The 24,902-nt window shown below is 41.5% G+C and overlaps 1 protein-coding gene across 2 annotated transcripts in view; it reads right to left on the bottom strand.

The window, feature by feature from the left end:
* The window catches only part of LRRC28 (leucine rich repeat containing 28), an 85,679-nt gene that overhangs the window by 23,266 nt on the left and 37,511 nt on the right, over nt 1–24,902 (bottom strand). For both annotated transcript variants that reach the window (XM_074966526.1, XM_074966527.1), the window contains one exon: nt 10,023–10,229. In XM_074966526.1, the coding sequence (XP_074822627.1) occupies nt 10,023–10,229 (207 nt within the window). The remainder of the gene's footprint in view (nt 1–10,022; nt 10,230–24,902) is intronic.

Raw genomic sequence — 24,902 nt, 5'->3', positions numbered from 1 at the left:
CTTAAGCTGGACCATAATAGCGCTCTCAATATACTTCCTTTGAAATGAAGTACTTGACTTTCACAGGGCACTTTCTGTCCTGAAGAAATTTCTCTTGGAAAGTTATGAGAAACACACAAATCCCTCTGCAGTATACAACAATCTTCACTTCCTGTCCTGAAATGATGCGTGGTGCTGGTGTGTATTGCTAAAGAGCTAACACCTCAAATGGCTGTTAGCATTAGTTCAGCGTAGGTTGGCTACGTATAGTTTGTTAAAGGTTTTAGGATCCTTCTCCATGAAACAATATAAATGTAGTGTGACAAAGTTTCTCCTCTGCCTTGGTGGGTCCTGCACTTATTGGCGGATTTCCTCGCCTCAGAGGTTCATGGCAGCCCTCAGTTTGGCCACCTTCGTGGCTCAAATCTGCCGTTCACTCAGTTAGTCTCATCACTGGGGCAGCATGGGGAAAGGAAGAAGAACAATCCCCACAGTCTCTGCTGATCCACCAAGTGGGTCGGGGAACAGGCCAGAGACCTTCCCCTCTGGTGGAACCCACCGTCCAGTTCAACTCCTCTGGTATCAAGTAGGGAGTTGGGGGGAGGGGGGGAAACCGGGCCCGCTCCCTGCTCCGGGTTCCAGCCCAGGGCCCTGTGGATTGCAGCTGTCTACAGTGGCTCCTGTAACAGGTGCGTGACAGCTACAACTCCCTGGGCTACTTCCCCATGGCCTCCTCCCAACACCTTCTTTATTCTCACCACAGGACTTTCCTCCTGGTGTCTGATAATGCTTGTACTCCTCAGTCGTCCAACAGTCCGCGTTCTCATTCTCAGTTCCTAGCGCCTCTTGCTCCCAGCTCCTTACACTCGCACCACAAACTGAAGTGAGCTCGTTTTTAAACCCAGGTGCCCTGATTAGCCTTAACTGATTCTAGCGGCTTCTTGATTAGAACACCTGCAGCCAATCAGCCTGTCTGCCTTAATTGTTTCCAGAAAGTTCCTGATTGTTCTGGAACCTTCCCTGCTACCTTACCCCTGGAAAAGGGACATACTTAACCTGGGGCTAATCTATCTGCCTTCTATCACTCTCCTGTAGCCATCTGGCCCGACCCGGTCACAGTAGGGTACAATGTAAAATATTACAGCACTAGCACAGAGGCATCCAATAAAATATAAGCACACAGCACTGACTGCAAAACATCGAAAAGCTGAAAAAATGTAGTCATGTTGCAGAATCCAGTTATACCAATGAGCACAGAAAACTGGGGGCTGCTGGGTGACTTGAATGTGTTACTGTTTTATCCTACTGGTCTTGGGAAGAAGGGAAGAAAATTCAAAAGGTTCTTGTTTTTAATTTAGTTATATATAGACATATATAGGATGAAAATCAGGTTATGGTCTTTTTAAAAATACATTCTCCGGAGCTGCTGTTTTAAGCAACAAGCCTAAAAAGGAGCTCCGCTTCATTTCTCCCCTCTGTTTGGATGTTGCATTTAGACTGTAAGCTCTTCGAGACAGGGACTTCCCACGTGACTGAAGTACTTTTGGGTGCTACATAAACATCTCCATCTCAGTTTGGGCAAAACTCCTCAACTTTAAGCTCCCAAATCCCACAACAGTGCATGAGTTTACATATTTCATGTTCAAATGAAACTTATTATATTAATAACTATGCATCTCCTTCCAACCTCCAAAGATTAAAAAAAAGTGTCAAACACCACCACAAACAAGTTTTTAATTTTAGTAGTTACCAGTTTAAAAAGCTCTTTCTACACCATCCCCATTAGTTTTTATGTATTATACCAGGAAATAAATATTGTTAAAAGCTTTTTGATAAATACACTTCTTTTGAACTCTATAAAATAAAGAAGCTGTCCATCTATGGAAATGCTAAGCCACAAAGAAAGTTTTCATGTGGCTTTTGCTAGCACTGCACTGTGTCTAAAACATTTCCACTTTCCTCCTTCCAGACTCTCAGATCAAAGACCTTTCTTCTAGAAGTGACCAAATACTACAAGTCCTGAACAAACCCCAATTCTATTTTTATTTATTTATTTATTTTATTTAACCTCAAGGCCCTGGCATATGCATTCCACATGGCTGAAGACCAAACAAAAGCTCGTGTGTCTGCACTGATGCTCTTTTAACCATATTGTGAAAGCAGGCATGCTGTAAAAGCATCTACTGTGGTAGAAGACCTTTGTTGACTGTACACTGATAAATTACTAGACCCATTTGCTTAAAGAAAAGCACATATAGACCCTCAAAAAAGTGATACAACACTGAGATTTTACTGTCATAATATCCAGCCACTGTCACCAAACTCTAGACAGAATGGTCCATAATTACTTTATTTAAATCATTTTATCAATCATGACAAATTGTTTTAATTGTAACAACTAAAAGCCAGACTCCAGTTTCTTTCAATGGAATTTTTGTTTTCAGAAGTTGTAGCATTTGCATTCGATACTTGGAGAATTTTTAAATCCTGTTCACCTTCTTCAAAACACAGAGTAACCTGTAATATATAGCTCAGTAGTTTCATCTTCAATTCTAGAACAGAATTCCTAAAGCCGTTTACTGGACCAGAATGGAAAAACCACATGGTCTACAAAGACAAGCAAAAGGAAGGTGCAGAGCTTGGGCAGGATACATAGGGTTACACAGTTGGACTCAGAAATACATTTCAGCATATTTTTAGAAAGTTGTCAAGGATGCCCAGAGCATTGTATGGGTACTCTTTTATTGCTTAGTATAAATCTAAATAGTGTACCTTTTATGTCAGTACTTGGAAAACCTACCAATTTAAGAGTTATATTGGCATATGCAGGTATTTAAGTCTCCATTGCAAGACCAAGTAAGTAATCTTGTTTTTGTTCAACTATCTGTTCAGACATCTGCATGAAAAGTTGGGAGTGGCATGGTATATTTATATTTGGTGAATCTATTTAGCAAATAATATACTAATTCTGCATGGACACAAACTTAAGAATGGTGAATTTTAAAACCAAAAGAGAAAATACACAACACGACTCGCTTATACAGTATCTCTATCCTGCATTACAACACAAGCACAGGACTATTACTGGGGTACATCCGGGAATGTCAGCCTATGAGTAAGCAGGTGCAGGTTTTCCTCAGACCGAACAGGGATTTTGCAAGCAGTCACAGTGGACATGTCTACACTAGTGTTAAGGAAAAGTTAGCACATGTGACTCCATTTTGGTTTGGGACCCACCATTGTCTAAAAGCAAGCACATCATGCACCAGACCAGGAGGAGTGTTCCTTAGATACTGCATTCCTGTGAAAATCCTCCTCCTTGTCTCCAGCCTGCCTTGACTCCCAGTATCTGTTTTTTGTCAGTCCCTAACTGCCTATCTCCTGGCCTTTGATGTGAGGCCTCCCATCCTGATAATAAAAGTTACTGATGCATGGCTTTAGGACCATGCTGTGTAATTAACATACTGGTTTAGCACGAGGAATGCACCAAGCAAGGATAGGTGGTAGATAAGAAAAGGGTTTGTTTATTGGCTAAGGTTTCCGAAGCACGAGGGCAACATGCTTTGCTAAAAAGTATATAACCTTTGTATAATCTGTATTCGGGGCCCCTTCCTGGCTAGCAGAGGGGCACCACGCTCGAGCGTAATAAACTTGGTGTTTTTTGGGAACTCTGCAGTTGTGGACTTTGTTTATGTGCCTCAGCCTAGATTCGAACTGTGAGTGACTTATCAGGTATAATTCGCAGCATTTGTGTGCGTGTCCTATCAGGTGTAATTCGCAGCATTTGTGTGCGTGTCCTAACAGGTGTAATTCGTAGCATTTGTGTGCGTGTCCTATCAGGTATAATTCGCAGCAGTTGCGTGCGTGTCCTCTCAGGTATAATTCGGAACACTAGGAAAGGCTGACAACACCTGCACTGTCTACATTAATTGAAAATCATTAGTTAAAATGTGGCAACATTTTAAAAACACGATAATTTCTCCCAGATGCATGCTTTTTTACTAGACATGTCTGAGAATGAACAACTTGCCTCCTTCTCTAGTCAGTATAGATCAACCAGTAGTCAGAAAGTAGCACATTAAGGGTATGTCTACACTACCCGCTGGATCGGTGGGCAGCAATCGATCCAGCAGGGGTCAATTTATTGCGTCCAGTCTAGATGCGATAAATCGATCCCCGAGTGCACTCCCGTCAACTCCTGTACTCCACCACTGCAAGAGGCGCAGGCGGAGTCGACAAGGAAGCAGCAGTCTACTCACTACAGTGAAAACACCATGGTAAGTCGATCTAAATACATCAACTTCAGCTACGTTATTCACATAGCTAAAGTTGCATAACTTAGATCGATTCCCCTCCCGGCAGTGTAGACCAGGGCTGAACCTTGAAATTAGAAGTTCTACAAAGTGTTAGGGAATCAAACCACAGTTGGTTGAGTAGAGAAGATGAGGAGGATTTATCTGTAATCTGACAAATGAAAAGCCACATTCTAAGAACGTAATTTGTTGGGGAAAAGTCAATAGGGTTTTTGTAGAGGGAAATCATGCCTCACGAATCTACTAGAATTCTTTGAGTGGGTCAACAAGCATGTGGAAAAGGGGGATCCAGTGGATATAGTGTACTTAAGATTTTCAGAAAGCCTTTGACAAGGTCCCTCACCAAAACCTCTTAAGCAAAGTAAGCTGTCACGGGATAAGAGGGAAGGTCCTCTCAGGGATTGGTAACAGGTTAAAACATAGGAAACAAAGGGTAGGAATAAATGGTCAGTTTTCAGAATGGAGAGAGGTAAATAGTCCCAAGGGTCTATACTGGGACCAGTCCTATTCAACATATTCATAAATGATCTGGAAAAAGGAGTAAACAGTGAGGTGACAAAATTTGCAGATGATACAAAACTATTCTTCAATTATTTAGATAATAGTATAGAGCGTATACTTATAAAGTTTGCGGACGATACCAAGCTGGGAGGGGTTGCAAGTGCTTTGGATGATAAGATTAAAATTCAAAATGATCTGAACTGGAGAAATGGTCTGAAGTAAATAGGATGAAATTCAATAAGGACAAATGCAAAGTACTTCATTTAGGAAGGAATAATCCGTTGAACACATACAAAACGGGAAATGACTGCATAGGAAAGAGTACTGAGGAAAGGAATCTGGGGGTCATAGTGGACCATAAGCTAAATATGAGTCAACAGTGTAACACTGTTGCAAAAAAAGCAAACATCCTTCTGAGATGTATTACTAGGAGTGTTGTAAGCAAGACATGGTAAGTAATTCTTCCACTCTACTCTGTGCTGATTAGGCCTCAACTAGAGTATTGTGTCCAGTTCTGGGCGCCACATTTCAGGAAAGATGTGGACAAATTGGAGAAAGTCCAGAGAAGAGTAACAAAAATTATTAAAGGTCTAGAAAACATGACCTATGAGTGAAGACTGAAAAAAATTGAGTTTGTTTAGTTTAGAGAAGAGAAGACTGAGGGAGGACATAACAGGGTTCCAGTACATAAAAGGTTGTTACAAGGAGAAGGAAGAAAAATTGTTCTTCTTAATCTCTGAGGATAGGACAAGAAGCAATGGGCTTAAATTGCAGCAAGGGAGGTTTAGGTTGGACATTAGGAAAAAATTCCTAACTGTCGGGGTGGTTAAGCACTGGAATAAATTGCCGAGGGAGGTTCCGGAATTTCCATCATTGGAGACTTTTAAGAGCAGGTTAGACAAACACCTGTCAGGAATGGTCTAGATCAGAGGTGGGCAAACTACGGCCTGCAGGCCACATCTGGTCTGTGGGACCATCCTGCCCAGCCCTTGAGCTCCTGGCTGGGGAGGCTAGTCCCCAACCCCTCCCCTGTTGTCCCCCACTCCCCTGCAGCTATGCCGCCGCGCAGGCAGCGAGCTCCTGCCGCTCTGAGCGGCATGGTAACGGGGTGGCCGCGGCGCATGCGGCGGTGGGGGGGTTGGGTAGAGGGTTCTGGGGGGCAGTCAGGAGACAGGGAGCGGTTGGATGGGGCGGAGGTTCTGGGTCAGGGAGGTTGAATAGGGTGTGGGAGTCCCGGGGGCCTGTCAGGAGGTGGGGGGTGGTGCTGGATAGGGGCCGGGGGGCAGTCAGGGGACAGGGAGCAGAGGGGGTTGGGTAGGGGGTGGGATCCCAGGGGGGCGGTTTGGAGCGGGGGTCCCAGGAGGGCGCGGTCAGGGGACAAGGAGCAGGGGGGTTGGATGGGTCAGGGATTCTTAGGGGGGCAGTCAGGAAGTGGATAGGGGGTGGGGGCCAGGCTGCTTGAGGGGCACAGACTTCCCTACCTGGCCCTCCATACAGTTTCACACCCCGATGTGGCCCTCGGGCCAAAAAGTTTGCCCACCCCTAGTCTAGATAATACTTATTCCTGCCATGAGTGCAGGGGACTGGACTAGATGACCTCTCAAGGTCCCTTCCAGTCCTATGATTCTACTCAAGATATTCCAGTCCCAAGCAGACTACGAAGAGCTACAAAAGGATCTCTCAAAACTGGGTGACTGGGAAACAAAATGGCAGATGAAATTCAATGCTGATAATGCAAAGTAATGCACATTGGAAAACATAATCCCAACTATACATACAAAATGATGGGGTCTAAATTAGCTGTTACCACTCAAGAAAGAGTGGTAATTGTGGATAGTGCTCTGAAAATATTTACTCAATGTGCAGCTGCAGTAGTCAAAAAAACGAACAGAATGTTGGGAATAATTAAGAAAGGGATAGATAATAAGACAGAAAACATCATATTGCCTCTATATAAATCCAGGGTATGCCCACATCTTGAATACTACGTGCAGATGTGGTCACCCCATCTCAAAAAAGATATATTGGAATTGGAAAAGGTTCAGAAAAGAGCAACAAAAATGATCAGTGGTATGGAACGGCTGCCATATGAGGAGAGATTAATAAGACTGGGACTTTTCATCTTGGAAAAGAGACGGGGGGGATTATGATACGGGTCTATAAAATCATGACTGGTGTGGAGAAAGTAAATAAGGAAGCGTTATTTATTCCTTCTCATAACACAAGAACTAGGGGTCACCAAATGAAATTAATAGGCAGCAGGTTTAAAACAAACAAAAAAGTATTTTTTCCACACAATGCACAGTCAACCTGTGGAACCCCTTGCTAGAGGATATTATGAAGGCCAAGATTGTAACAGAGTTCAAAAAAGAACTAGATAAGTTCATGGAGGATAGGTCCATCAATGACTATTAGTCTGGATGGGCAGGGATGGTTTTCCTAGCTTCTGTTTGCCAGAAGCTGGGAATGGATCACTTGATTACCTGTTCTGTTCATTTCCTCTGGGGCATCTGGCATTAGCCACCATCAGAAGACAGGATACTGAGCTAAACGGACCTTTGGTCTGACCCAATATGGCAGTTCTTATGTTCTAAGAATCAAAATGAGTATTACTGATCACAACTAACTCCACATGCTGAGATTATTACCAGGCCTTTACATGCTGTCTACTATGTGGTGTCCCAACAAAAACAAAAGGACAGATGGTTCAAGTAGTCTAAACTAAGCAGGTCAAAGATGACAGAGAAAATAAATTTTATTTCTATAATTTAAGTAGCTTATACTACTCAGTTTTAATTAAGGAAATCTTAAAATCAGGTATTTTTTAAACATTCATATAAAAGGATGCTTAGTAACACCCACTGTATATTGTCCAGTTGTGAAATGATTAAAGATGCAGATTTTATGCTGTATCTAAATTTTTAAGAGTATATAATTCAAAATGTCCACGGGTTATCCAGCACTGGCTACCTTATATAAAAATCCATAAGGAAAGGGTTTAAGGAAAGAGAATTATGGGCCTTTATTCATGATTTCAAGTTGTGCGAGTAACTCATGCTAGAGTCAAACTCTGAGGAGTCTGGGTATTCAGCATCATGAAATGCCCATGCAGGTCAACAGTAACCATTCAGGTTTCCATACAAATGTTATGTTGAGACCTTACTTTTAAAATGTATTAATCATTCCCTTTCGCTTTCATGTATTTCTGAGGCACTTATATCCACATCATGTTCGATGTCATAAAATGTGCAACTGAAGTAGGCTGCAAGGATGCACGCGGAACACAGCCACCAGATATGAGAGCTGAAAAAAAACCAAAACAAACAAACAAAAAATACCAAACACGCCCCCCCCCCAAAATTGTGCCTGTAAACTTGAAATATTTCAACAAGCATGTAGTATACTGACACACATATGGAAGTCTTTCCTAAAATGGCAGAAATAATTTTTTTGTTTTCAGTGATGCAATCCTCTTTTCCACTGTATTTCACCACATCTTCACCATTCGGAAATCTTCTGATTCTTTAGGATGGAATTAAACATTTCTATTTATTCTGTGCTGCTTTTTCCTCTTAACTCCAGGATTTAGTATTCAATTCCACATGCACAGATAGCAAATTATCTCCAAATGTTCCACAGTGAGTTCCTGTTGTTAAGAATTACTGAGCAAGGTCAACTGACAGTCTTTGATGTTTCCCATTATTTTAAAGGTTCCTTTTAAAACAGACTATGTTTTGAATTTGAGCTTAAAAATAAAGCAAAAGCGAGGTGTGTCATTTTCTAAGGGGCTTACTTCCTTCTTTTTAACTAAAGAAACAAACATTATACAGATCTGTGGCTGATCCAAGGTATTGCTTTCTCACAGATAAGGCATTAAACAAATAAGGAAAACATCTGAATTTAAAAGGTACACAATTTGACCCCAGCAGGGTTCCACATTTCAACTTAAACAGCATTTTGTTTCTCCAAAGCTTAAAAACAAAACAAAAAAAATCTCACCTCTCTCTTTTCTGAAGAAGTTCCTACAGAAGGAGGAATATTTGGTTGATGGAAGAGTTATTTTGCTTGTTAGTTAGCACAGCAGGATTTGACTGATGTATCATGGGGTTTCTTGTCTTTGACTCATAATGCCATGTGGTCGACAGGGTATTTCTACACCATTGCTATGACATCTCTATTTCAGAGAGATGGTGTCCCTGAATATAATACTTATCAAGCTGTAATGCTGAAAAGAGCTCCTTAAAACTCCAAGAATACATACCTTTCCATAGTCTAAATAGTCAGTGCCATGTATCTTCAATCTGTATCATGTAATTCATTGAGAAACAATCATCACTTTTAGCAACCTCAATTTTTATTAATTTTTTAGTGTGGGTTAACGTAACTGTATTCACACACAGTGGACCAAATCTGATTGCTTTTTTCTTGTTTCCAGAGACCAAACTTGAAACACATGAAAAAGCAGCACTAGTATGTGCTCATTTCTAGCAGAGATGGGCCCGTGCAGAGCCCACTAAAAGTAAAAATAATCTACACAGGGGAGAACGAGACTGTCTGCAGAGACCTTTGTCAGGCAGCATGTCTGCATGAACATATAGACCACTCCCCATAACACGAGGCCACACACCTGTAGTTTCGCCTCCTTGGCTCCTGCAGCTGTCCTGGTGGGTCCCCATGTACAACATCATCAAAACAGATGCTACACTGGGGACACATTACAATTTAGGATATGTAGATATGTAATACTGACATTTCTTGATATGTAGAGCTGACATTTCTAGTGCTATGAAGCTTTTACAGTTACTGGGTTTTCATGGCAAGTTTAAAACTCTAAATGAGGATTCAGTGGTAATTTTAGATCTAGCTGTTAGAGATAACTCATTACAAAAAGCAATGGGATTCAGATCGCCCCATACTATATTTATACATGAGACTAGTTTAGTCTATAAAGTGTTCTTCTGCTTTGTAAGTCAGCTAAAATATAACAAACTGAACTGCTCTGTCCTAACATTTTGAACAGGCATGAAACCACAATCTTAAGACAGTTAATTTGTTTTTCCATTTACTAACAAGTTTCCCAAGAATCAGATCACTGTGTTAGCTTCCATAATTCAGAGGTTGTGCATAAAACATCATGGATCAAAAGCACTACTTGCTAGAATGAGGCTTTTACAATGCTTGTTTTCTTTTCTATCTTCCCCCTGCTGTCTAAGGAAGGCAGTCACTCACCAAGTGGCAGAAATGCAAGACAGTTTCCAGCCATGGACAGCTCGTTGAGGCTAGGGAGTTGGCAGAGGTGGCGGGGGACACACCACAGATAATTCCCATCAGCACTCAGGTACTGCAGGGAAAGGCACATATGCAGCCTTTCAGGTAAAGCTATCAAACGATTGGTTGAAATGTCCAAGGTCTGCAGCTCCCTCAGGTCTCCAACTTCTACAATCAAAACATCAAATATTCAGACATGGCATTAATCACTGTATTTCCACAACAATAGGACAAAAAATACAAACTGCAATACAGCTCACAGAAAAACTTTAAATATTTAAATGAACATGGCAGCCTCTACTTAATTTGTTAGCCAACTCCATCCTTCTGCCAGGCCAGCATCCCTAAACCACCACTAGTCTTCTACCACTCTTTGGTTTCTTCACCAATACCAGAATTTGACAACTATCATTCACTGCAAATTCCCTCCAAAATGTATTTGTAACAACTTAATAATATCATTAACAATTGTTTAAACATTAAGGTATCATCACATTTTATGTTTGCACAAGACAAGGGTAAGGCAAACTGGAGTCATCTAAACCTATTTAGAAAAAACAGCCCTCCAAACCACTTAATTTGTAACTGAAGTTCTATACAGACTTCTCTGGATATCATATTAAAAATATGGTCCAAGCTACACAATTTTAAGTAATTAAATTTCACTGACTTGTAATTACATTTAAAAAGACAAAACTACAAATGTTCAGCAAAGTTTTGGAGATTGACTTTGATGTTACTATGAATGATAAATTCTGGGAGAATAGTTTTCCTATTATTTCGAGTGTATTCAGATCTGTTGCATTCACATAGTTCCCTTTTTCTTGCCAAAATAACTGTATGGAAACCAATTAAAAACAAATAAAGCAGGTTTAAGCTCACCAGTTGTCATGTTGTTTTGGTATTGCCAAGAGCACCATGCTACATATCTGTGCGTTATGATATAAGAACTTTGGCTCAGAACTGAGCCCTTCATTTCTTTTACTTTTAAATTCCCTGGTTACCATTTTCCCCTCAAATCCTTATCTTGGGGAGCAGGTGCCAGCTGGGCAACATGTTTAAATATATGGAAAAAAAAGTTTGTGTAAGGTAAATTTAAATAAGAAAGATATCAAATTTCATATATCTGGTTAAATATGGTAATCAATGTGAAAAAACTGCAGCCACCAGACATCAAACACTTCATATTTACACACAAAAAACTGTCTATTACTTTCATCATTATGTGCTTGAAAGTAAAACTCAATTAATGTAGTTATCTGTAGGTTTGCATGCACACACATACAAAAACAATGTGATCCCATTTTCTGACTTTTTATGCTGAGTTATGAATTTTTTAAAAATGTGTATTATTTTTGTTTTCCCCATTAATTTTATGCATAATTACCTATGGATACTATGGACATAAGCACATAATGCATTTTACATTATTTTTTACAACTAATATAGAAATTGTAGTTTGCGTAAGTATCTCTGAAAAAATACAGCAGAATTTTATTATATGAATCCTTATACTAGTATGCAGTCATCTGTATTTTCTTGTGGAACTGCCTTTGTTACTATAAATATAGGTATAAACAAATGATTGGACCAAAACCAAAATCAGGACAGTGAGTGGAAATTATGAATTCATAAAATAAAATACATAGTTGTAATGCTGTTAGTGAAAATGTTACATATGAATATAAGTTAATATGAACTTTTGTAACATCTGATGATAAAACACTGAATGCATCCGATGAAGTGAGCTGTAGCTCACGAAAGCTTATGCTCAAATAAATTTGTTAGTCTCTAAGGTGCCACAAGTACTCCTTTTCTTTTTGCGAATACAGACTAACACGGCTGCTACTCTAAAACACTGATAGTCTCCTTAATCAGATTCTCCCACCGTTTTCACTTACGTTGGGTTTCATACACATATGTACATAACGTTTCAAGTAACTCTACCAAATAGCAACACCAAATGTGCTTAAAAAGAACTACTGGTCATTAGCACTCTTTGTTCTGCAGCCTGGAAGAGCTAGGCTAGACTGGGAAAACAGACTGTTTTAATAATCTGCTAACACATGTTAACTAACATATTTTACAGTGCAATCTATTTCCCAAGTCTAGACATGCCTTTACTCACTTTTCTGAATGCACAGTTTGTAACTGCAAGTTTATAATTACTTCTATTTTAAAAAAACTTTAACTTGAAGAATGTTGCAAACATTTGCACATTGAAGATTTCAAGAACTCTTTATTTTATGTTTCAAATAATGTTCCATAATTGTTTTTGTGGGTAGCAAACATTCTTAACAAGATCTGCAACCCATTTTCACACAAGTAGAATCATTGACTCCAACAGGACTGTTTCTGGGATTAGGATTTGCAGGATTGGTACCCAACTTTCTATTCTGGGAACACTGATGGTGAGATACACATTAAGAAGCAGATTAAAGTGACTGATTGGGGGCGGGGGAAATAACCCTGTTAATTTATATAATTCTTTTCATCCAAAGATTCCAATTAGGTTAGTCATGCCTGACTAACCTAATTGCTTTCTATGAGGAGATAACTGGCTCTGTGGATGAGGGGAAAGCAGTGGACGTGTTATTCCTTGACTTTAGCAAAGCTTATATCTCCCACAGTATTCTTGCCAGCAAGTTAAAATAGTATGGGCTGGATGAATGGACTATAAGGTGGATAGAAAGCTGGCTAGATCATCGGGCTCAACAGGTAGTGATCAATGGGTCCATGTCTAGTTGGCAGCCAGTATCAAGCGGAATGCCCCAAGGGTTGGTCGTGGGGCCTGTTTTGTTCAATATCTTCATTAATGATCTGGAGGATGGCGTGGATTTCACCCTCAGCAAGTTCACAGATGACACTAAACTGGGCGGAGTGGTAGATATGTTGGAGGGTAGGGATAGGATACAGAGGGACCTAGACAAATTAGAGGATTGGGCCAAAAGAAATCTGATGAGGTTCAACAAGGACAAGTGCAGAGTCCTGCACTTAGGACGGAAGAATCCTATGTGCTGCTACAGACTAGGGACCGAGTGGCTAGGCAGCACTTCGGCAGAAAAGGACTTAAGGGTTACAGTGGCTGAGAAGCTGGATATGAGTCAACAGTGTGCCCTTGTTGCCAAGAAGGCTAATGGCATTTTGGGCTGTATAAGTAGGAACATTGCCAGCAGATCGAGGGACGTGATCATTCCCCTCTATTCGGCATTGGTAAGGCCTCATCTGGAGTACTGTGTCCAGTCTGGGGCCCTACACTACGAGAAGGATGTGGAAAAATTGGAAAGAGTCCAGTGGAGGGCAACAAAAATGATTAGGGAGCTAGACCACATGATTTATGAGGCGAGGATGAGGGAACTGGGATTATTTAGTCTGCAGAAGAGAAGAATGAGGCGGGATTTGATAGGTGCTTTCAACTACCTGAAAGGGGGTTCCAAAAAGAGGATAGAGCTAGACTGTTCTCAGTGGTAGCAGATGACAGAACACTGAGTAATGGTCTCAAGTTGCAGTGGGGGAGGTTTAGGTTGGATATTAGGAAAAACTTTTTCACTAGGAAGGTGGTCAAGCACTGGAATGGGTTACCTAGGGAGGTGGTGGAATTTCCTTCCTTTGAGGTTAAGGTCAGGTTTGACAAAGCCCTGGCTGGGATGATTTAGTTGGGGATTGGTCCTGCTTCGAGCAGGGGCTTGGACTAGATTACCTCCTGAGGTCCCTTCCAACCCTGATATTCTATGATGATTCTATGAAAGCATGCCATAATCTTTCCAGACTATAGGTCTGATCCTTTAGGGTCTTGATTGCTTCCATGAAAGGTGATCAGTGCCGTCAACTCTTATGGCAAGAAATACTCAGCCCCTTGCAGAACTGGGTTTTGTGCACAGAGAGATTACTTCACCCACTTCTGAATGCAGTCATCTCTGCCATGAAGATGGTAGACAGGTTTTTTTCAGGATTAAATACAACTATGGCAAAAGGGGATTAAAAGAAATAAAATAAAAACTACTGCTCTGTCACAGAGATTTTTTGAAATTACAATCAAGGTAGTGCTATTTCTGTTAAACAAGAATCCGTTGTGTCCTTATACTCCCTCTGCAGCAGCAGCAGCTAGAAAATTAACTATTCCCAGAGCTCTGCTGGCATTTTCTATGATGCTTGGACCTTAGCAAGTAAACAAAAAAACCTATGTTAATTTCAAGCTCTGTTAGACACAATGGGGAAGAAAGGAGGGAGAAATCAAATAGGTAAAAAGACTAACCTGTAAAGAAAAATGCCATTTTCAAGATTCTAAGAGGGTACTTAAACAAGAGAAAAGTAAAAAGTTGTAATAATAGTTATATTGGGCTTTGTGTTTTTCAAATTGTTCTGTGAAAATATTAAATTTAAAATACATGTTAAACCTTAAAGATTAAGAGAAAAACAGTATATATTCCCCTCCCTGTGAAAACAATTCTACAGTTATGTGTAGTAAAGAGGGGACAATGGATCCCAGTAAGATACTTGACAGCATCCCTTTATAAAATAATGCTGTCAGCAGGAACAGTTTCTATGTCAAAGTAACAGTACTCTTCAAAACCTTTTCGTTACTCATTTTGATGCTAACAGTGCTCAATTGCTTTTCAATACCTGAACTACACACTGAAAATGAATTACTAAAGCACAGTAACTGTTGAATAGGTGCACAAAAGCAACATAGTAAGAATAGTCTCATTTTTAACAGCTCTCTACTCATGACATACACACAAAGCCTTATACTTTAAAACAGTGACAGGAAGTGAGCCACCTACATTCAGCCAAACCACTGACCACATGCAGTCTGTAACAGGCTTGACTATATTCATGCACTAACTTTTCCCTCTGCCACTAAAAACAGTTTTCTAAGGCTATGTCTACAGTACGGACCTTGCAGCGGCACAGCTGAATCATAGAATATCAGGGTTGGAAGGGACCTCAGGAGGTCATCTAGTCCAACCCCCTGCTCAAAGCAGGACCATTTACCCGAACCGCTGTAAGGTCTCTTGTGTAGCCGCTCTATGCTGGTGGGAGAGCGCTCTCCTGTCAGCATACAGTAGGAACCTCAGAGTTACGAACACCTCGGGAATGGAGGTTGTTCGTAACTCTGAAATGTTCATAACTCTGAACAAAACATTATGGTTGTTCTTTCAAAAGTATACAACTGAACAGTGACTTAATATAGCTTTGAAACTTTACTATGCAGAAGGAAAATGCTGCTTTTAACCATCTTAATTTACATGAAACAAGCACAGAAAGTTTCCTTACATGGTCAATTTTTTTTTTAAACTTTCCTTTTTTTTAATATAGTGGTTTATGTTTAACAAGGTACTGTACTGTGTTTTCTTTTTTTTTTTCCCCCGCTCTCACTGCTGCTGCCTGACTGTGTACTTCCAATTCCAAATGAGGTGTGTGGTTGACCGGTCAGTTCGTAACTTTGGTGTTCCTAACTCTGAGGTCCTACTGTAAATAAGCCACCTCCCAACCAGCAGCAGTAACTATGTTGGTGGGAGAGTCTACCCCGGCGCTTTTGTCGGTGAAAGTTATGTTGGTCAGGGGTGTTTTCTTCACAACTCTGACCAACAAAAGTTTTGTTGACAAAAGTGCTAGTGTAGACATAGCCTTAGAAGGGCAGTGTGGGAAACTGAGAGCCCAGTCTCTCAGACCCGCTGGTAGCTCCCTGCCAGAAGCCCGACTTCCCCGCAGGCTCCGACCTGGAGTGAGGTCCAGCCACCCAGGCTTCTTGTGTCAGCTCCCAGCTAGGAGCAGGGTCCAGCCACTCAGTTCTCTAGGAGAGTGGGGGGCAGCTGGGTAGAGCTGCCCAGCTTTCTTGTCAATTTCACTGCTGCAATAACAGCCAACATCCGATGTAAGGAATGCAGAGTCTACACAAACACTGCATCGCCCTAACTACACTGACATAAGCCCTACACCTCTCACTGAGGTGGTTTAAAGATGTCGGCATAGCAGGGGAGTTACATCGGCGGGAGGAGCATTTCAGTGTGTATACCTCCACTGTTATGTCGACAAAAGCTGACTTTTCTTGACAAAACTGTGTAGTGTAGACAAGGCCTTAGTCTTTCCTATGTCTCTAGATTTGACTTCACAGTGGCACACACATACATGTTGATAGTTTGCACCTAATGGGTTCTAAAACTGCCAGTGTTCACTGTAATTAAATTCACTTTTCCCTCTCTCTTTCCACCCTTGGAAAGTAGTTTTCATAACTTCCTTAATTAACAAGATCCTGATTACTGTGGTTTCTCAGACCAACTACTCGGCCATATACATCCTTCTAAAGGATAAAGGGGGAAAAAGCTATAACCAATCGGGATTATGTTACCAAAAGAAAAACCACCAATATAGGTTTATGCATCTTTTGATATAAAAAAAATTCCAAAATGAGTATTGGTGTAATCTTAAAAATGAGAAATCAAGCCCTTAAAAAGACTCCCCAGGAATTTCCAAAATTAAAAGTTATTTGGAAAAATTGTTACATCCCTGAGAGAGTATTACTCTGAATTTTCACAATTACATATAGGAATAGAGTTTGCACCACCTCTCCCACCCCTCAAACTGAACACTTTATTGCTTATTCAAGTAACATTAACGTTAGTTTCTAGCATTTAATTTCCGTGATTTAAAAAAAATAAACTGGAGTTATCCATCTTGTGGGAGTTTACAAGTTTTGCCAAAGACAAGGAGTTCCTTGAACCACAATAGGGATGGAGTCCGCATACCTGCATAATTCAGAAGTGACTCATACAATTTTGCTTAAACCTTCAGAACCAATTTCATCTTTCTATGGTTGCCCTGGACCAAAGTTTCATCCAAAAGGAATTTGAGAACATTACAAGTAACTGCAAAGGGAGGCACTCTAAGAAGGAATCTAGAACTCAATCTTAGATATGTAGAAGGTGCTACCAGTGAATGTATTGTGTGAATTTTGTGTCTGAAAAATTTCCTGCCAGCCTTCGCCAATGTGAATACAAGATGCACTTCTCTATCATGGCACTATGGGGACATTTGTTATCTTACAGCAAACAACACTACAATACAGAACAGCTGTTTAAACTTTATTAGTTGTTCCCATTTGGTTATCACCATTACCAGCTTTATGCTCCATGTAAAATGTAGAATTATGTATACAAGTTCAAATAACTAGGACCTTCATTTACATCAGACCTGGACTGACTCAAAAGGAATTTAAAAACAGCTTTTAGTTGGTTATAGCAGAGATGACCCGTACCTGCCAATAGTGGGGGTGGGGGGAGAGGGCAAAGAGGGCAATAACTTTAGCAGATGTTATTGAACATGCTCATTCCATGTGAGCATGCTCAATACAAGCCAAGCAGCAAATCGGGGTGCTGGGGGGGGGTACATGACCCTGTGTCCCTACCATGGGTTGCTTCTGGGTTAAGCCAATATTATATACCTTTAAATACCACATTTAATGGCCTATCCAGCAGATCACGTTTTGCCATTTTTAAATATTTAAACTTTTCTAGCACAAATTGGCACTTATGATAGTTCTATGCCACCTTCAAATAGGCAGAGTTTGACCACTAATGAGAGATGGTATAATTAGATTTGAGGGAAAAAAACGGGGGGGAAAAGAATCACATTTACATTTTGTCATTGATGTTACAGAGTTTAAAAAGTTTCACGTTTCTCGTCTGTGAGAGACTCACGATAAAATGACCTTATTCTCCATTTTTGCTACATAACTTAACACTTGTGGCATCGCTAGTTTAAAAAAAAAAAAAGAGAGAGAGAGAGAGAGAGATACTATAGAGCAGTGGTTCCCAAACTTGTTCCGCCGCTTGTGCAGGGAAAGCCCCTGGTGGGCCGGGCCGGTTTGTTTACCTGCCGAGACCGCAGGTTCGGCCGATCGCGGCTCCCAGTGGCCGCGGTTTGCTGCTCCAGGCCAATGGGGGCTGAGGGAAGCGGTGCGGGCCAAGGGAAGTACTGGCTGCCGAGGGAAGTACTGTAAACAAACCGGTCTGGCCCGCCAGGGGCTTTCCCTGCACAAGCAGCGGAAAAATTTTGGGAACCACTGCTATAGAGGATAAGTACAAGCTGTGATACCAAGAGTTCTCAGGACAAATATTTTGGTAGCTGCTCTCATACTTTTTCCTAAAATACTTAATGAGCTTTAGGAAAAACAAATAAATATGCACATATACACATCCAAATCATTGTAATTTATTTACTGCTAGCTAGTAAGTCTGTTGTGAAAAGTGATACTTCTGTGTTTGTTAATATCAATTTTCACAGCACGATTACTCAGCCCTGGCAAGCCTGGGGACAAATTAAGCCCTGAATGGAGGGCCAGGTGAGGCAACAGGGGGCTGGAGCCTGAAGCCCCATGGCTGGGGAACAGGGCCTGGGGACAGAGCCCAAAGTTGTGCAGACGGAGCCCGCCACCCCACCACGCCAGGGCTGAAGCCCAAAGCATGAGCCCAACTGCCTCTGGGAAGGTGAGGAACTCACTGACTGCCTGCTTCTCCGGCATTGTGACCCAGATGTCTCCAGAGGGGGGGACAGGACCCAACCCCTGATGGCAGCCCCAGCAACCAACATCAAGGCGGTGGCATCCAGGAGCAACAGGGAGGGGCCACTACTTTGTCCCCCGGCCCCATCACAGCCCAGGAGGCTGTGGCCGCAAGAAAAGCCCCTGGTGGCTGCATGTGACCACGGTGGCCGCATTTCAAAAACGCGGCCATAGAAACTACTTCATGGACAATTGTCCTTATAGCAAGGTTTTGAGCTGAACACCAAAGCAGAGAGTATAGAAGCACTTTAAGGCAGAATCTCTGTAAATGTGTATATCATTTTAAAATGATACTTACACTCCTATTTCCCTGAAAAACTTTGGCAAAAGAAATTGGAAGAGATCAGATATTTTTATGGACAGGTTTGTCTCATATGAATTACTATTTAACATGTGCATGATAATACCACCTTCAAACCCCTCCTCACAGCCCACTCTTTCACCCCTCTTTTCAGCACTTAGTTGTGTGCCTGTGCCACATTAACAAACATGTTTAAGAGTTAGAAATAAAGAATAGAAAACAAAATCCCAAATAAAGCAGACAATTATATACACACTACAAAAACAGGCTACCTTATACTATGTATATTTCCCCCATCTCTTTTCCACCCTCACTCATTTGTCAGTGTCCTTGTACATCATATCTAACTTAAAATCAAATCACGTTCACCTTCCCATGGAAGGTAGCAGAATACTGAACAGAGTGAGACTATACATGAATAAGGTGAGAAAAAGCTAGTCCTTAAGGCAAAATCCCTTGAGCACATACTTAACCTTAAGTAGATAAGTACTCCCATTGAAGCTGCAATCCCACAATCACTTTTTACTGTATGTAGTGCTCACTACAGTGAACTGCCCCGTTGTCGACTCACTAGGTCAGTCAGACTTCGCAACAGCAAGTGCTACACACACTGCCCCTAATTCAGCAAGTAATTTAAGAACACACAACCTCAGTGAATCTAAAAATGGGACAGTTCATGGCATGGTAAGCAATGCACACCAAAGTGTTTGTCTGCAGAGCTCTCAATCTAAGAGCCTAATCCTGCAATAATCCTTTCCCAGAGAAAGAAGTGGGAGAGTGCGCGGGAGGGGCCATTTAGGAACACAGGTTACTCAAGTCCATGACATTCACTGTCAGTCAGCTTTTAAGGGCAGGGACTGTTTTTATTTTGTGCTTGTATACTCCCTAATACAATAAGGACCCTAATCCTGAGCAGGGCCTAATAGACATTATGGTTACACTAGGAAATCTTCTTGTTCTCAGGGTAGCCTGCCACTTTAAGAAACTGGAGTATTTTTGGTGTTCTCTTTCCCGAGAAGGAATTATTTCCTACACTGAGTATTCCTGTGTGGTATGAATGGGAGTATGACATGGAGTGTGAAAGATAGCAAATTATTTTGTTTTCTTTCTTCTGTACTGTGGCAGTGTTTTCTCTCTCTCTGTTTATCCCCCAGAATTAGGAGACTCCCCACACAAGGAAATATTGGTATCAGTTTATCTCTACCAATGCATAGGGCTGCCAACTTTCTAATGGCACAAAACCAAACACCCTAGCCCTGCCCTTCCCTGAGGCCCTGCCCTGTCCCACCTCTTCCCTGAGGCCCCACCCCCACTCACGACTTTCCCCCTCCCTCAGTGGCTTGCTCTCCCCCACCCTCGCTCACTTTCACTGGGCTGGGACATGGGGGTTGGGTGCGGGAGGGGGTGAGGACTCCAGCTGGGGGTATGGGCTCTGAGGAAGGGCCAGGGATGAAGGGTTTGGGGTGCAGGAGTGGGCTCCAGACTGGGACCGAGGAATTCGGAGTGTTGGAAAGGGCTGTGGGTTGAGGTACAGGAGGGAGTGAAGGCTCTGGGGTGGGGGTGCGGCTCTGGGGTGAGGCCAGGGATGAGGGGTTTGGGTGCAGGTGGGAGTTCCGGGCTGGGACAAGGGCACAGGCTTACCTTGGGCGACTCCCGGTCAGCGGCACAGCGGGGCTAAGACAGGCTAGTCTCTACCTGTCCTGGCACCATGCTGCACCCCGGAAACGGCCTGCAGGTCCGGCTACCTAGGCGGGGGGGGGCAAGGGTCTCCGTGCACCGCTCTTGCCCGCAGGCACTGCCCCTCCAGCTCCCATTGGCCGCAGTTCCCCGTGGCCCCCTCGCCTAGGAACCAGACCTGCTGGCCACTTCCAGGGTGCAGCGCAGAGCCAGGACAGGTGGGAACTAGCCTACCTTAACCCCGCAGCACCACTGACTGGACTTTTAACGGCCCAGTCAGCACCGCCACCAGGGTCCCTTTTCGACCAGGCGTTCCAGTTGAAAACCAGACACCTGGCAACCCTACCAATGCATATCTCCAGGGTAGATGCACTCCAGCACTGTAGTATGAGACTTGCACTGGTGCAGTTTACCTCATATAATCCCCATAATATACCTGTGCAGCCCACATACACTGAGGATCTGCATTGGTTTGAATATCACCCATATAGACCAGTGCTTTAAAAAAAAAACCTAATAGGCAAATATAACAAGCTGATGTGGGAACTGGTGTGCCTGGCTACAGCTAGCTAGTCAACTAGCCCATCCTTGATTACGTCACAGGTGCAGCAAACTGGTAAATCACCAAGAACCTGAGACAGGAAACAAGGAAATGAGCAGGAACCCTCAGGAGAAAGTGAGGCTGGCCCACAACGCTTTGGAGTGAGGACCTTAAGCCAGACCTGATTAGTAAGCCTCATAGCACTTCTGGGACAAATATTTATGCTAATTTTGTTGCTATTCTTTTGTCCCCATATTGGGGAAGGTTAATTTTATTTATTTATTACCTTGTTTGATCTGGAGCACCTTTTCCTTTAAAAAGAAAAACCTCTGCTTCTTGGTCTCTGTGACAAATAGCATCAGGGTAGGATCCCCCAAATTACTTTAGACCTCTAATTATTCCAAGCAAAGACCCATCTATCATGACTGTTATAACTCATGATGCATCCAGATCGGAGGAGAAAGATTTGTTTTTTCCTTTTCTCTAGATTATTTGAAGAAAGGTACAAAATGCAACCCACTAACACCACACGTCATAACGGTTGGCTTTTCATTTTTTAATGAAAGAAAACTATGCTCCTGGTCAAGCAAGGTTATGCCCATGCATGTTACTATTGGATATGCAAAGAGTGGCAGATTTTCACACTTCCCTGGAGGAAGAATGTTGCCTCCACATCAAATCTCAACCATGAGACCTGTGGAGTGGCAATTCAAAAAACGCTCTTCAGCTCAGAAGCAGCGTGTAATACTAGTGGGGTCACCAGGCTGATTTTAAAATACTGTTAGAGGACATTTTCTTTTCATAACTAGGACTCTAAATCAACACACAAAGTGAAAACTGAACTCTTCTCTTGTTGCACCTTCTTTCACTGGATAAACTGGAAGAAGAGAGTTCCTTAACTCTCAGTAAGCACCACAGTAACTTCAGATATGAGATTTGGCCAAAGGAAACATTCCTTGTGAACGAACAGCAGTAAAGCTGCAGAGCTTCCTAAGTGAGTATTTGAAATTAAGATGAACCATCAAGAGGAAGGTAGCTGGCCCTAGACAATGCATTTAGGATAATATGGCCTGATTTTTGGAGGGGCAGAGAGCAATCACAACTCTTGTTGAAATCAATGGGAGCTGCTGCTGCTCAGCATCTCTGAAAATTAGGCCAGAAAGTCTTTCTATTTTACTAGGAATTGCCCCCTTTTCAGTCATTTGGAATTGCATTCCTCCAAGCACATAAATGGGTAGTCATAGTCCACAAAACTCACACATTAAAGATACACAATACAATTACTAACTGGAATACACTGCTTAAACATGCTGTGTGTTAATGATTCCAAGTAAGAATTGTTAATTCAATGCAGACATGGACTACTTTTAATGACCATGGCCCTTAATGTTAATAAAATAAAGAAACATGAACACAGGTATCCAACTCCACATTTGTGATGCATGCAATGAAGAAAGTCACCACTTAATGCCTACAGTTTTACGCATTTGTTTTGAAGGGTTTTTCACTTAGTTTTCATGGCATGAAATGCCTATTTTGCTTTAAATTCACTTAATAGATTAGTTGAAAAAGGATGCCAATAATTCAGTGATTTTTAAAAAAAAAAAATCCTCTCAGCAATACATGTAACTGAAAAAGTCAAAGTTCTTTTGCATTAAGACCACCAACTTTGGGGTGAGTGTTATGATTTCTACATTGTTCGGGTTCTACAGATAGAATAACTTTGTTTTTCAAGTTTCCTGAGTAATTATGGCCTACTGGTAAATTTCATTTGCCAAATGCACACATAAAAAGCAACCGCACATTGGTCAAGCTAATCATCCTAATTTAAGGCAAGCTTGCAAGAAACAACTGAAAAGACCCAAGTGGCTTCATGGATCAGTTTTATTTTTCAAGACTAAAGGGTTCTATAAATGAGCTCATATCATTCAGCTCTTAAGAAATACAGTACTATGAAATAACATGGAAAGAAACTAGGGCTCCAGGCCTGATCTTCATTCAAGCACATAAGCCACACATGGGAGCACAGGTCACTTAGTTCCATTCAGCCAGCAGTTTTCTTGAAACAAATGTAGTTTATTAAGAAAGACATTATAATTAAAAATATATTATGCTCTTAACTTAGGAATAGATTTTATAAGCATACCTAAGAATTTCCATATATTGTTAAGAGAAAAAGTGTAAGTATTATTTTTCTTCCAAACATAGTGGCCAAACAATCTCTAGAGATTTGTTAGCTATCATTTAATTTTGGCTAGGAGATAGAAAGTTTGCAACCATATATTAAGGCCAGATCTACAGTACAAAATTTTGCCGGTGTAGTTATCTTGGTCAGGGGTGTGATCTGTGACTGACAGCAGTGTCAGCAAAAGCCCCTAGTATAGATGCAGTTATACCAGCAAAACTTCATTTTTGCAAGTATAGCTTTTTTTGCTTGGGGGGGGTAGAATAAGCTATGCCAACAAAAGCGCAGTTTTGCCAGTATAAGCTGCCTCCGCACTAGGAGTGCTTTACAAGTGCAATATATTGGTATACCTACACTGTCAAAGCATTCCTATTAGAGCTCTGACCTTAATTTCTCCTCCAGTTTCATACACTTACAACTTTACAAAATAATCATGTTTTGCTCTGAAACTATTCATGCTTCATCTCTGTTCAAAGTGAGGTTCTCTAAAACTCTAGGGGGAAAAAAAAAACCACCCCACACCTTGCTCTCTAAATATATATAAATAGCAACCACCATCCCCCACCCTATAAACAAACACAACTTAAATAAAAACAAAACACTGACTTCAAGCATGGGTCTCAATTCTGCAAACACTTAAACAAAAGCTTAAATTTACACATACAGATAGTCCCATGCACATTTGCAAGATTGGGGTCTTGGCATCTAAGGAGGTCTCTCTAAAGAGTTCAGCTTTATCCAGTTTTTTTTTTCTTTTTTTGGGGGGGGGGATGTTATGTAACAGTTTTAAGGGACTGAAAAGTCATTTCATAACATCGTGAAGAGCATCTGCTATGAAATCCCCCCCAAAAATATCAAAATGGGCCATTCTCCATCACCACTGATTTGTCACACGCATGGACTGTTTTTGTTTGCTGACAGATCAAGTAGCATGAAGGAGACTGTTAACGTCACAGTGCCACACAATTAATAGCCTTACCCTGTATGTTCTTCCTCTCATAAAAACAAATCCAGAATGCCTCCCTCTCCCCAAAAGAAAAACTGCTCAAACTTCAAAAAGTCACAGGCATGAAATGTCAGACTCCCAAAATTTCAGGATGTTTTCAAAATTTTTGCTGCATTTTAAAATGTGCATATTTTAAACTTTCATTAAAAAAAAGTACATTTCTTTCTTTTTCCTGTACCAAGATATAGGCATCACAATATAAACAATTGTGCTAATGCCAGCTACACCCGACACAGAACTAGCAACTGTGAACCCTTCATTTGTCACTTCTAGACTGGCCTACTGCAATGCGTTCACCTAGTGGCCAATCTTAAAGGCCACCCAGAAGGCAGAGCATGCAGTGGCCCACCTAAGCAGGGCCAACAAATACAACCACATTACACCAGTACTCTGCACTCTATATTAATGCCCTAGCTCAGCAGGGATGTTTCTATTGCTAGTTCCTTCTATAGGTTTGATCTTGCATGCCCCACCAAGAAACATTCTTTCTAAGATCAGGCTTAAATGGAATCTCATCACCATCAGAGGGCACTGCGAGACAAACATATTTAGCTTGTATTTAACATAA

The sequence above is a fragment of the Natator depressus genome, chromosome 10 (genome assembly GCF_965152275.1).
Source record: "Natator depressus isolate rNatDep1 chromosome 10, rNatDep2.hap1, whole genome shotgun sequence".
NCBI lineage: Eukaryota > Metazoa > Chordata > Testudines > Cheloniidae > Natator > Natator depressus.
The sequence above is the reverse complement of the archived record's forward strand: the minus strand, read 5'-3'. Positions and strand labels throughout refer to the sequence as shown.